We start from the raw sequence: 13838 nt of genomic DNA, 5'->3' as shown, positions 1-13838 counted from the left end.
AAAGTAGTGAGTACTTCGCCTACTTTATCAGCTTTATTCACATTTACGTGTCCTCAGTTGTGTAAATAATTACTTAATCTTACTTAACAACTTTCATTTGTCTAGTTAAGGTAACAGTGGTTTTGACACTTAAAAAAGTGATTAAAAAGTTATTTTGATCTTTTTACCTTCTTTGGTTTTGCTTTTCTCTTGTTTCTGTTTGTTTGTGTTTTTTTTTTTTTTTACATTATGCTACCAATTGAAAATTTGCATCTTTCTTTAATTTTGCAGCACGTTTAGCGAAACAAATTTAAAAACCGGGTCACCTGGTCTAGTTTCGAGACGTAGGAATGAATCTATTAATTTCATCACTTTGCTATTATCATAAAATCGTGTCTGCATGAAGAACAGCGACGTGATTCATCAGTTTAACGTCACCTGACTTGAGAGACTGTGGTTTTATAATAGCTGCATACAATGTCGCAGATCACGATACTACGGAGCCCTGTTAGTGCCATACACGCGCGCGTACAGCATCATATTGGGAATGTATTCTTTTGTGTTTATGGCGAACACTTTCTTACCTTTGGCGCGACTTTTTCTCTCTGGCGCGACTTTTTTTTCCTCGCGCGACTTTTTCTCAGCGGCGCGACTTTTTTTCTCTGGCGCGACTTTTTTTTGCTGGCGCGACTTTTTTTTCCTGGCGCGACTCTTTTTTCATTAGCGCGACTTTTTCTCAGCGGCGCGACTTTTTTTCGCCGGCGCGACTTTTTCTCAGCGGCGCGACTTTTTTTCGCCGGAGCGACTTTTTTTGCTTTTTCTCTAGCGCTCATTTGTAGACCGCTGCTAGATTTTATTGCGGGCTCAAGTTACGAACACGTGCAGTTGTGAGCAAGATGGCTGACTCGGTTGACTCGGCTGACTCCGATCTAGAGAAGGTAAGTAGCATGTAATTTAGCTCTGAATACGGTCGTATTCCTAAAGGAATTACGAGAATGAATAGCGGGAAGGTAGCTAGTCTTATTATTTCGCTATTTTCTCTGTTGACAGAGTAAATTATTGCTCGAAAAACACAAAGCCTTGCCAGGCTGGAAAAGCACAACAGGCAGAACAAGCTTGATTCTTGCTTTACAGCACCCTTAACAAGTATCTAGTCCTGTAATAGGGACAAAAAATTATGTAAAAAATTGTGTTCAAGACCACGTATCAACCGTGTCCTCATTTATTGGCGTTAGGTCTTTTTAACCTTCTGGGAGGAGCCGCTGTCCTAAATCACTGAGACATCGCGGATAACGACATGGCGGATAACGACCTTCGAAATCATATGATTGAGGAATATTTCCATTTGGGCTTCAATTATAAGGAAATCATTGATTGTCTCTTTTTAAATAATGGAATACCTTTAAGTCTACGACAGCTTAAAAGAATCTTATCGCAAAAAAATCTTGGACGACGACGCTTTAGCAACTTTGTTGAGATAGCAGACGCCATGGAAGAGGAGTTAAAAGGAAGTGGAAGCATTGTCGGTTACAGATCTATGTGGCAGAGATTAGTGGTTGACCATAAATTGTCTGTTAGCAAAGAATTTGTTAGGAATGCGTTAAGAATAATGGATCCTGAAGGGGTACAAAGGCGCTCAAGGCATAGACTCCAAAGGCGACAATATCACGCAAAGGGCCCAAATTTTATTTGGCACCTGGACGGATACGATAAATTGAAACCTTATGGGTTTTGTATACACGGTTGTATTGACGGCTATTCGAGACAAATCATGTGGCTTGAAGTTGGGCGTACGAATAATCATCCCGGCGTTGTTGCAAGCTATTTTATTAACTGTGTACAAAATGTTGGAGGTACCGCCAGTGTAATTCGTGGAGACATGGGGACAGAAAACGTGAGAATCGCTGCTATTCAACGCTATCTACGACATGAAGGAGGAGATAGTTGGTCAGGAGAGAAAAGTTTTCTTTATGGAAGATCAGTTGCTAATCAGAGAATAGAAGCATGGTGGGGACAACTGCGAAGAGGAGCTTCTGATTGGTGGATTACTCATTTTAAAGATTTGAGGGACAGAGGACTATACTGTGATGCCAATGCTGTGCATGAAGAATGTCTACTGTTTTGTTACATCACAATTATCCGTGAGGAACTCCAAAGAGTGGCTAGACTGTGGAACCTACATCGGATTCGACCCTCAACAAGGAACAACAGTTCTCCCCATGGTCGACCTTGTCTCTTATACCATCACCCTGAAATGACAGGGGCCACAGATTGCAAGCATGATGTTGACATTGACGACTTAGATGTTGCTAGAGATATGTGTTGTGATGACCTGCCTCTGGAATCAACACCTGAATTCAATGCACTTGCCCAGGTCATCATGACAGAAGAAGGTCTTAGAATGCCAGAAAATGCTAACGAGGCAAAGAATCTTTATTTGATTCTCGTGAACGAGATAGAGAAGTTATTGTAGCTTCACATTTATGAGAATGGTCGACCAGAAACATGTCGAATATTCCTGCCCCTTGCGCCTGTTCTTTCTCGCCAAAGAAACCTTGGCCAGGACTCTTCATTCATTAACAAGTCTCAATGCTGACTGATGCGAAGAGAATACTGTTAGAACAATAGCAAAAGCATCAACAGCCAAACATCAACTTTATTAGCAATTTTCTTTCTCAAACGATCCATTGTTGTCGTCTTTTTGTCAAAAGGAGGATGCACACGCAATAAGGAGAAAATGGACAAAATTTCTCCGCCAATATTCATTGTATACAGCAGAATATTAACATAAGATAATTATCTTAGGTGAAATCAGCTCAATTCAACTGAGTAAACAGATATCAAATAGCAAAACGGACTAATTCTGATGAACACGAAATGTTGACTATCATAAAAATTGATGTTAATGTGCACGTGTACGCACTGAATGCATTCACATTCGTAATAAACAGCAACCGTAACCCTTTAATACCCGAGGTGTCTCCCTCTTATCAGCTAGATAGTCTGACATTGGGCATTCTAAGTTAAACAAACAGTAACAGTAACAAAGAGTCTTTATAAAATATGCCACTGGGAAGGTGCCGTTTAACCAAACATCAAAAAGTATATGACTGAGATTAAAATGAACACAAGACTTGCTGTCATCAAGAGAAATGTCACCGAGTGCATTTACATTTGACACAGACGGCAATTTTTTACAGTAACGCCCTCCCCATAAGCCTTTGTAGGCGTTCACTCAAAAACAAAACTGGCGATGTTTGAGCCAGTTAATTAGCAGCTGACATGATTATCTTACGCAGGTACAACGGTTAAAGGCCATGTTACACGAAGCAATTTTTCTTGCAACTTGCAACGCAATGATGACGATTAAAAAACCTTTCAAGTTGCAGAGGGGGTGTCACACGTTTGCAACTTTTTTCGCAACTTGCAACTTGCAACGCGTACAATAACAACCAAGATGGCGAGCGAAAGATGAGCTCTGATTGGGCCATTCTGACTTAATTGCGTTGTAAGCTGCTGAGGGGATGTTACACGCGAGCAACTTGTCTCGCAACGTTGCGAAAAGTAGAGGGTCGTTCTACTTTTCTTGCAACTCGCAACGCAACAATTGCAGTTGCAAAATGGGGTGTTACACGTGAATTTTTTCATGCAACTTGCAACGCAACAAACGTTGCGGTGCAACTTGCAGTAAAAATCGCTTCGTGTAACATGGCCTTAAGTTGTGCGTGAGCCATCTAAAATTCGGAACTAAAGAAGGTACAGAAGAAGTGTTTGTTGAAGACGTTTCTTTACTCTTAGACTGAATTGAATGTAGAAAACTGCAAAAAAATCTGTGTTCAATTTTTACTTTTTCTAAATATGTGAAATTGTTATTTTTTAAGCCTGAAAATTGACAACTGAAAACTGAGTGTACATACTCGATTTCCAGGCTGACAAAAGAAATAAAAACTGAACATCCATTTGTTATTTTTCATTTCTTTAACTTTCAGAAAAAGCGACCTGATAAACATGCATTGTTTGGCCCAGCAACTTCCAATTCCAGTTGTCCAAAAATGGCTTGAACTGCACTGCACCTTGCTTGTCACGCAGTACCGAAACCCCGTGCATTGAGAAATCCAAAGGTAACATCAGCTTTGAAGCTTTCATAATCACTATGCACAACTGGAAGACGGAGGATGTTTGAACATGTATTTGCTGTGGGAAATCTTGACAACCCTTCATGCAAAAACTCAACGGTGACAGGTAACGCACGTTGTGGTAATACTTTGCAGCCAGTGGTAAAGAACAAAATGTCACTCAAGGTGATGTCAGAATCTTCCGCATCTTCTATGTCCTGAAGATAATCACCCCATCTGGACAAAACAAGACTCTCGGTTAATGCCTTTGAAGAACCAACAGGGCTTGACGTAGGCCTGAACAATTGTTCCATTCTTTCTGCTGTCAGCTTCTCGGGTACATCACAAAACAATGGCCTGAAACTATCAGGATATCTCTTGACTGCTTCTAGTACGCCAAGGGCTGAGAGGCCTTCTCGGAAGCTCTCAAGGGCTGGTTTACATCGCCCGAGAACAAACCACTGCGAAGTTGCTGCAACCATTTTCTTGACATCATCCAGGGTTTGTATTGGCATTGCCAATGTTCCAGCCAGCTCAAGAACAGTTGACAAGTTGCCATCAACTGTGCAGCTCTTTGCTTTCTCTACAGTGTCACAGTCTATCAGAGATTTCAGAGAAGATTTCAGCTCATGATCATAGACATCTTGCAATGGCACTGTCAAAGGTTGGTCACTGAGAAGAGCTTGAAACATGACAGGGGATAGGAAGTGCGGTGCAAGTCCCCCATGCACGAGTGACATTGCAATCATCAGTCCTGCAACAAAGTAGTCATTATCTTCTAAACACTTTACATTGTATGACAGGAATCTGCAGCTCTCCGGACCACACATAAGTTGAGAATCATGGATGCATTGTAGTATCAGCGTAAAGAACTCTCTCATGGGGCCACCCCAGTCGATGGCACCTTCACTGATCCCAGTGTCATCAGTGAACTTAACAGATACCTTGTTAGCTGGCGAAAATACTTTGCGGGAAACTGCTCTCTTGGCTCCTTCCCATATGAAATTGCGAGCAATGTTGAATTTGGTGAGGCAATCAGCATTTATCTGGGCTGCTTGTTCATTCAGTATTTCAGGTGCTGGTTTCACTTGAGAACAAGTAACAGCTGGGACATTATCACTGTGGGTTTCACTTGCAGAAACGTCACCTTCACTGTCAGACGAATAACTTTCCCTGTGACATGTAGTTCCAGGTTGCTCTACCAGAATGGAGGCGTAGTAATTGTCCAACTGCATTGGAGTCATGGGCCTAGTAAAATAAAAGTAAACAAATACCATCACAGTGATTGGTATGAAGTCAAGAGTACACAATAGATATATATTATAATATTTATAATTCTACCTGCAAATAAGGGAACTTCCCCACATAAGTCTGGTAGTTTATTTACGGTCCTCTTGCCCCTCATTAGAGTATATAGGCAATATTTTCTAATGACTGTGGATAACATATAAATTAAAACTTGAATTTAAATATCATAGCATCATACAAGAAAGGGGTGCCTGTGACACAACAATCAAGTTCAAGTTTAAAATGAAAAGAATGTAGAGCAATCAAATTTTTATACAATATTGTCTTTATGAAACAGATTTCTGAGATATATCTCCTTGTCTGTAAATGCAACGCTGAAAGTCTGTCCTTGATATTAATTTCTTACATTTATGCCTGTTAGGATAACACCACACGAAATACATGTAGATACTATAATCCCTGCTCCTCCACAACATGTATAAGGAAGTTCAATGCTGCAGTTACGTTTTCCTTACTTAAAAAGACCAATTTAATGTTCCTTACTTTTAGACATAAATTTATTACTTCCTGATAAAAACTGAGCCCTTTTAGTGCCCAAGCATCATGTGTTAAAAAAATGAAATATTAGTGGGAAATTTTCAGTCTGACAATTTCTGATGACTGACTGTTATTTATATGGAAATTGGCAGTGGAAGTTTAAGTTACTTACACGTCAGTATTTATTTCCCTTCCTTCCATGTTGCACTCACAGTCTGGCAGTGTTGTGTTAATACCATTACTTGCATCTCCAAATCCCATGAATTGAATGTCATCATCAGACTCACACAATGATGGTGTATGTGTAGTAGTAGCCATAACCAAGGTACATCTATCCTCTAGTTCACTACTTGGTGGCAGCGGTGTTCCCACAGGGTCACAGAGTGTGAAATCCACTATGTCTGGAGTCAAAGAACCAGCCCAATCATATACTACTGCCACTCGACTATTTGCTGGAAACCGCCGAGAGCATACTCCCATTGTAGGGTGTCGGACCCTTACAGTGAGAAATTCTGTGCTGGGTTCTGCTAAAACTCTTGCAGCTCGTGCCTCTTGAACTCTTTTCTTGTGTTCAGCCTCAGCCTTTGCAATTTCAAGGGAGATTCTTTTTTGCTTGTCTGCTTTTAGTGAAAGTTCATACTCGGTGTCCTGCTCTCTTTTAAGTGATTCCCTTTGTTCTGTTGTACCAATCAGGCCTTTTCTGTCATCTTGTCTGTCCTCAATTGAAGTACCAGCTGTACAAGCCCTTTCAGAAGAATTGGTGTCATGACTCATTATCATGGGTGGTAAGCCATCATCACTTTCATCACTGAGAGTTGTCATCTTTTTGGACAACAAGTATAGCCTGACATCTTTCAATTTAAAAGCCTCTATGTAATTTCCAATATTGAAAGGTAGCTCTTTCCCATTCACTTCCAGGGTAACACCCATTTGGTCATTATGAAAATTTCCAATAGCAAATAGCATGTCTTCTGTTTTCCCATAATATGACACTCCATTAGGGAAAAAGATGGATTTACAAACTTTCATAATGTCTGTTCTGTTACTTGATAACAGCATGGTTGCATACCTACTGCCACCTCCCTTAGACAGAGGTACAAGAACATAGTCTTCAACCTCCTCTCGGAAGTGTTTCCATCCAACTTGTACTCGTTTAGACTTTTTTTTTTCCTTTTCAAGCTTTTTCTTTTGCTGTTGGTTGCCTGAAGCAGTTGTAAGCTTAGTCGACCTATCTTTCTTTGAAGACAAGAATGCCTCAAGGAGTCTTCGTCTTTTGGATTCCTTTTCTTCCTTGTGTTGCTTCTCTTGAGCGGTGCTACAAAAGCCACGAAGGCTTAATCTGTCCCCTGCTGTCGACAGCCCCATATCTTTAAGGACATCATCACTCGCATTTAGGACTGCTGAAATATCCATCTGGGATAAGAAGATTTAAGTTAATTAGTATATTAATGCTCTTTTCCAATGGAGATGTAATTTATTCTTGTTTTTTAGAATTGAAATAGCAGGAAAAGGGGAATGTAGTTTATTTTGTTGTGACAGCTTTTTAATTAACTCAAGGAGAGCAACACCATAGGGGTATTTCTTCTTCGGCCTTCACTGTTTGGCTCTTGTTGTAATGTGAAATAAAGTCATAATTTGTATTACATGCAAAAGAAGTCAGTACTTTAAAATGCCCCAGTGGTACATTGTGGGAGTCTATTAACATTTGCGATGATGTCAAATCTAGACCTTGTCTGGGTGTGTGTTTGTGAAGGGGAGGGGAGATTGAGTTATATTATTGATCAGTACAAAACTTTGTTAGGGAGGGCTGATAAGACATAGTAAGGAGCCATGATGGTTTGAGCAATGGTTCTCTTTCCTTACAAAAATATATTGTTGTTGATGGCAAAATTGTAAGAAACAGACGTTCAACTTTTAACGTTTATTGTGAGCCGCTCGAATCATACATCTACCGTCCATGAGGTCTGACCCGTGTCATTGTAGAAACTGGGTCGTGCAATCACGTGTAATTAAATTGACTGGCTAATCATGCAGTCCTTAATTAGATATTAATAATAAGTCACACAACCTGTCACAAAGTGACACAAAGTGACACAAAAGTAGCCAGCTAAAGTCAATTGACTAGCAAGTGATTTTAGCTGCCTATGACAACACACAGGCACCTGCTTAGGCGGCCTGGATGGGTGCTAGGTATAAAACAGGATAAAACAACCAAAATTATGCTAACCTTTTCTTCCTCAAATTTGTCTACTACCCTTTCTTCCACTCCTCGTTGTCGTAGATAGTTACAAACCTGTAAGTGAATCAACAACACTATGACAAAAGCTGAAAGTACAACTTCGCATTGTTTAACACAGACTGCACTTCATAATAATATTTTTTTCATATAATCATTATTTATGTGCCAACTGATAAATCAACTGGCCCAAGGTTCAACACCTCACTACATGATTTTACACCGACAAAGTAAGATCTAAACTCCAGAATACCCGGTCACTTATTTATAGCATCTAATTGAATAAGAAAAGCAACTATTGTTATATACCTCGTTTTCAAAGCACACCGGCACATGTAAATAAAGTGGCTGGGTATTCTGAAGTTGCCTTGGACCTTAATACAGGACTAGACATCTATTAATTACGAGTATTGCTATACTTGAAATTTCTTGTCACGTATAAAAATAAAGTAAGAATCATGCTTGTTATTTTGTGTTTCGGTCCACAATTTACTCTGTCAACAGAGAAAATAGCGAAATAATAAGACTAGCTACCTTCCCGCTATTCATTCTCGTAATTCCTTTAGGAATACGGCCGTATTCAGAACTAAATTACATGCTACTTACCTTCTTCAGGTCGGAGTCAGCCGAGTCAACCGAGTCAGCCATCTTGCTCACAAGTACACGTGTTCGTAACTTGAGCCCGCAATAAAATTTAGCAGCGGTCTACAAATGAGCGCCAGAGAAGTCGCGCCGGCGAAAAAAAAGTCGTGCCGGTGAGAAAAAGTCGCACCAGTGAAAAAAAAGTCGCGCCCTCGAAAAAAAGTCGCGCCAGTAAAAAAAAGTCGCGCCAGAGAAAAAAAAGTCGCGCCAGAGAAAAAAAGTCGCGCCAAGGGTAAGAAAGTGTTCGCCATAAAGAAACAAGAATACATTCCCAATATAATGCTGTACGTGCGCGTGTATGGCACTAACAGGGCTCCGTACGATACCGGCCTGATTTTCTCACAATAGCCGAGTGATGAAGGAAACAAAGATTCCGCTATTTATATCAAAGTCTCGAAACTAGTGGTTCAACTTGCAATTTGCATAAGAACGACGATCTGAGAAATTAGCCGCAGGTGCTGAAACGAAGTTACCCCACGCACAATTGAAACAGTTATTTGATTTAAAAGCGAAATTAACAATTGGTATAATTCAGGATTTATCCGGTTAACAAGTTCCCACACTATATCACGAGTAGTTTATAAGTGGGGCCACCAACGCAAAGGTGTCTATAAATCGTTAACGATATTTTAAGGAGAGACATCATGAATTTGAGTGATAATGGAAGAAATAGGTCGGATCACAGTAGAACGGAAACTATAGTTATCATAAACTCTGTGCTTAATGCTCCGTTGATACTAATATCCATCGTAGGCAATGCTCTGGTCTTGCTCGCCATCTTCAGAACGCCTTCCATACACTCAACCTCAATGATTATGCTGACAAGCCTTGCGTTTTCGGATCTTCTCGTTGGTCTCCTAGCACAACCACTTTTTATTGCGGACGAAATCACAAGCTTAACAACGCAAAACCCTATATTATACCGTCTATCAGCAATGATAGGGTTTTTTGTCGCTGGAGTGTCTCTCGGAACAATAACAGCCATCAGTGTGGACCGCGTTTTGGCGCTTCACTATCACATGCGGTACGCCATCATAGTGACCAACACACGAGTCAAATGCACCGTAGGAGCAATTTGGTTGGTCATGTTCCTGTCTTTGGGGTTTTACTTTTGGGACAAGTATGTTTTTCACTTAATGGCAGGTGTATTTTCGGCTGTTTGCATTATCATTTGCACAGCTTCTTACGCAAAAATTTATCGAATTGTTCGCGTTCACCAGCAACAGATAAACATTCAACATAACGCTGTGGAAAATGAAAACGCTGGAAACAAAATGCACCTGTCGAGAGTCAAGAAAAGCGCAATGAGTACGTTTATATTTTACATTTGTATGCTATTTTGTTATTTTCCAGCCTTTGTTTTACTGACTCTGTTCGGAACATTGCACGTAGCATGGAAACCCGAATGGACATTTTCCTCAACTTTAACATTCATGAACTCTGCCATTAATCCTTTTCTGTATTGTTGGCGGCTCCAAGAACTTAGAGAAGCGATTGTCAAAACAACGAAGCAGCTATTTCACCCACCGAATGGAAACTGAAGTAGGCGACGCATGAAGCACAACGACGACAGCGACGTCAACAAGAACGGCAGAAAAGCAATAGGCTTAGATTAAAAAACGACAACTTTGTACGTGCATCATGCCTTTTTGTTCATTTTTTTGCCGTCGTTGCACGACTGCTAGACTACGAGCAGTCTCTCTTTTTTCTGTAGTCCGTCGAGCAAAACGTGAGACACGCAAATGGCCACGCGCGTGACAGATGGCGCGAGACGCGCCGTTTCACGCGTCTCGTGCGCGCGCGTGCATTGCTCTCACTAAATCTGAAGAAAAGGAGAGACTGCTCGTCGTCTACACGACTGCACGTCAAAGTGCCTTATTTTACGCTTTGAAAGGGATGTGAACACAAGACATCGACTTTCTTTGCCATACAGTTCTTTAGAATTCAACTCCGACTGAAAAATTCGCCAACATTGACGAATTCAACGAGATGGAATAAGCGCGTCAAAGTTGAAAGGTGATGTTACACAGGACGATTCGCAACGACGATTTTTAGCCCAACACAGCGTTGCAATGTTGGAATAATGTTGTAACCATTCGAAACAATGTCGCAACAATGTTGCAACACTGTGTTGCGCTAAAATCGTCTCGTGTAGGTCTAAGTCTACTTAGAGAACGGTATGGAAGACAACCCATGTTTGCTCTGGATCTTAAACGTGTTTCAGTGTACATTAGACTCAGAACGTCTTAATGTCTGCTAAAAAGAGGATAGAATATTTGCTTAAAAGGGTCAGGTTTTTGAGAAGTGTCAATGTCAGAAGAAAACGATGGTACTCCTTAAAACGAATTTACACTCAACAAAAACGTGAAACTTGACCTGTATTACTCAGATACCGTGACTGCCTTTACTTAATATCACATTTCTCATATTTGTAGAACTTGACAATGTATTATATCTGATTTTGAAGTACGTGTCGTAATCCGGCACCTCTACAGTCAATATTGGTACAATTGAATTACATCTGATTTTGAAGTAAGTGTCGTAATCCGGCACCTCTACAGTCAATATTGGGACATGGAGTGTAAATGTATAAATTGTGTCTGTTAACCAAGTCCTACGATGTAACCATTCAAATGAAAGCTACTGAGCAGTACTTTCCTGTGGTACTGTTTATTATGCTGTACAAGGTGGTTCTAACTTTTGAGTCTGTGGATGAAATCCTATGATGTTACCATTCAAATGAAAGCTACTGAGCAGTTCTTTCCTGTGGTACTGTTTATTATATCATACAAGGTGGTTCTAACTATTCTCTATGTGAACGAAATCCTATGGTGTGACCATTCAAATGAAACTTTTTCATCATTAATTTAGCACGGTGAGTTTTTTTTTTCGGCATTTTCCAGAATGAGATTTAGACCTATTGTGATGATACTAAACAATGAAATGTTGAAAACGAACTCCGAAGGCAGTCTCGGGCAAGAACTCTCATAGAAAGATATAATTTGAAGGAGAGAGTAGTTGTTTTAGTCAAGAGAGATCTCATTCTCTCTTGTTTTAGTACAATAGTTAAAGGCCCGTTAAACTGCTCCAATTGCGTCTGGCCGAAGGATCTCTACGGTCAAGATGTAAAAATGTACACTTCGTCGTCATTTGTTGTATCCTGCGAGCAGATGTTTCTCTCTTGCCAACTACGCGACAGATAAGCGCCGGATGCGAACAACTTCGTAAACGTTAAAAGCCATGCAAAGGAGAACAATCTGCTCGCAGGGTACGTGTTTTGATATATAGTTTCTTTCTAGCGCGTTGAATACGCCTCGGCATAGTTTGTATGGAAAGAAGAAAAAAAAAACTTCAAAATTTGAAAGTTTTGTACTGTATGCCAGATAGACTTCAATTAAAACTCCTGCTTTATGAAAAAATGACCTACTTATAATTAACTGGCAATATTCTCTTCAATTCTTAATAAAAAAAAGTAAACCTATTAAAACGGGTTAAAAGTAACGAGAAACGAGGAGGGAAGCTAAACTAAATTGCAGAGAAGTCAGGAGCCTGAATGAATAAAAAAAACTTGAAAAATTCGTGACTGCTTACATGCGTCTTGGTAATTTAAAAAGTTGTCTTTTCTGCCACATGAGCTGAAAGGCCATTTCGTTTTACTTTCGTCTATTTTTAATGAGGTTTTAAATAGTGGTGTGCCGATCATCGATTATAATCGATCATTGATCGAAAATCTTTTACGACGCGACAATCGATTATGGATGATGACAATCGATTATTGCGGACAAATGAAAAAAAATGTTGATGACAAATAAAAACATAAAAAAAATTGTGTGTTGTATGCACATTTTAATGCACATTTTGATGGTTCTCTTAGAAATTTTTTTTTTCGAAATTAGTAGCTGGCCGTAAAGAACATATTTAGATCTACTTACTGCGATCAGAAAGGTTACAAGAGTAGATGAAAGCAAAACAGATATAAAGAGCTTGCAAATATCGAAGCGAAACTCAAGTTGGTTCCCAGGGTCCACTCTTCGTTGTCTCGTTTTCATGTTGTCCACAACAAACATGGCAGCTGAGTTTTTTATCAACAAATTTTCCGATTATAATCGATGAACGATCGGGTGGGTCAATCCGATTATTTCCGATGATCGATGATAAAATCTCAGCCCATCACTAGTTTTGAAAGATCTCATTTATAGTGAGTATAATAAAACACGGATGAGTTTTTAGCTCCATTTCTTAACGCAAAATAATCCAAAACTGAAAGGAAATTGTAGGGAAACTTTCTGAGGCCACGACTGGGCTCGCTGTTAGTGTTTTTATCAAGTGCAAAACACTCGTCTGTGTGTCGTGTTTTACTGTTAATGAATTAGTCCTACTACTTTTAACATTTTAAAATATATTTTTTTAATTCACAAAGTGGGCTAAACATCAGGAAAACCAGATGCTGGAATAAAACACGTAAGAAAGGGTACAAACAACCGCAGCAAACAAAAAAAGAGAAAACAGTGCGATAAAAAGTGAGACGAAACGATCAAATTCCACGCTCCGTTTAAGGCACTTAGAAGATTTTCTACAAACAAAAGGCTTTTTTTAAGGACGGGATCCGGGAATTTAGTGTCAAAGGGAGGGGGGTGGAGGGATGGGGGGGGGGGGGGGGGCGAAATTCGGGATTGCAATTGTGATCGAGGCAAGGTTTTAGGATGCGGAAATCGGGGAATGTCTTTTAAAGTTTTCACAGTTTGCCAACAGTTGGTTCGACCCCGTCACATGACCTTTTTAGCCGTAACAAGTACTTATCCCAATATTTGCCACTGGTGCTCCGAAGATGAGGGAGTCTTGATCCTCTGTGAGACACTTTCGGTACCAAAATAAGCTGATAAGAACTCATCGTCGGGATTACGGGTCGAGACGGGAGTCAGAGGAAATATCGGTGGCAAGTGCATAAACAAAACAATCAAAACAATCAAAACAGAACAGGACGCAAAAGTGCGCAAATATTTTGTTTTTGTTTGATTTTCTTCAAAGTGAAAAACGTTTCCTTACCGTAAAACGCATCATAACGCAATGTCAAAATGCGA

The 13838-nt window shown here is 40.0% G+C and overlaps 4 protein-coding genes across 4 annotated transcripts in view; 2 read left to right on the top strand and 2 right to left on the bottom strand.

Annotated features, from left to right (window-relative positions):
* The window catches only part of LOC140925020 (CSC1-like protein 2), a 46545-nt gene that overhangs the window by 14274 nt on the left and 18433 nt on the right, over positions 1-13838 (bottom strand). The window lies entirely within an intron of this gene.
* On the top strand, positions 845-2452 carry LOC140924897 (uncharacterized). The gene is made up of 2 exons (XM_073374886.1): positions 845-917; positions 1215-2452. The coding sequence occupies exon 2, from the start codon at positions 1277-1279 to the stop codon at positions 2450-2452; it is 1176 nt and encodes a 391-aa protein (XP_073230987.1). The 5' UTR covers positions 845-917; positions 1215-1276.
* Positions 3211-8766, bottom strand: LOC140925135 (uncharacterized). Its single transcript, XM_073375090.1, has 4 exons — positions 8722-8766; positions 8107-8172; positions 6052-7292; positions 3211-5342 (listed from the first exon to the last, which is right to left on the bottom strand). Exons 1-4 carry the CDS (start codon positions 8761-8763, stop codon positions 4061-4063), a joined length of 2631 nt encoding a protein of 876 aa, XP_073231191.1. The 5' UTR covers positions 8764-8766; the 3' UTR covers positions 3211-4060.
* Positions 9301-10327, top strand: LOC140925136 (melanocyte-stimulating hormone receptor-like). The gene has a single exon (XM_073375091.1). The coding sequence runs from the start codon at positions 9402-9404 to the stop codon at positions 10296-10298; it is 897 nt and encodes a 298-aa protein (XP_073231192.1). The 5' UTR covers positions 9301-9401; the 3' UTR covers positions 10299-10327.

The sequence above is a fragment of the Porites lutea genome, chromosome 14, assembly GCF_958299795.1.
Source record: "Porites lutea chromosome 14, jaPorLute2.1, whole genome shotgun sequence".
Taxonomy (NCBI): Eukaryota; Metazoa; Cnidaria; class Anthozoa; order Scleractinia; family Poritidae; genus Porites; species Porites lutea.
The sequence above is the reverse complement of the archived record's forward strand: the minus strand, read 5'-3'. Positions and strand labels throughout refer to the sequence as shown.

Bases quoted from the DNA above. Each gene is read 5' to 3' on its own strand.
- LOC140925135 (XM_073375090.1), bottom strand. From the start codon at position 8,763: ATGGCTGACTCGGTTGACTCGGCTGACTCCGACCTGAAGAAG. The intron at 7,293-8,106 runs GTTAGCATAATT...TTCTTATCCCAG, and splicing joins ACAAATTTGAGGAAGAAAAG to ATGGATATTTCAGCAGTCCT. The intron at 5,343-6,051 runs GTAAGTAACTTA...TTATTTTACTAG, and splicing joins AGGGAAATAAATACTGACGT to GCCCATGACTCCAATGCAGT.
- LOC140925136 (XM_073375091.1), top strand. From the start codon at position 9,402: ATGAATTTGAGTGATAATGGAAGAAATAGGTCGGATCACAGTAGAACG.
- LOC140924897 (XM_073374886.1), top strand. From the start codon at position 1,277: ATGGCGGATAACGACCTTCGAAATCATATGATTGAGGAATATTTCCAT.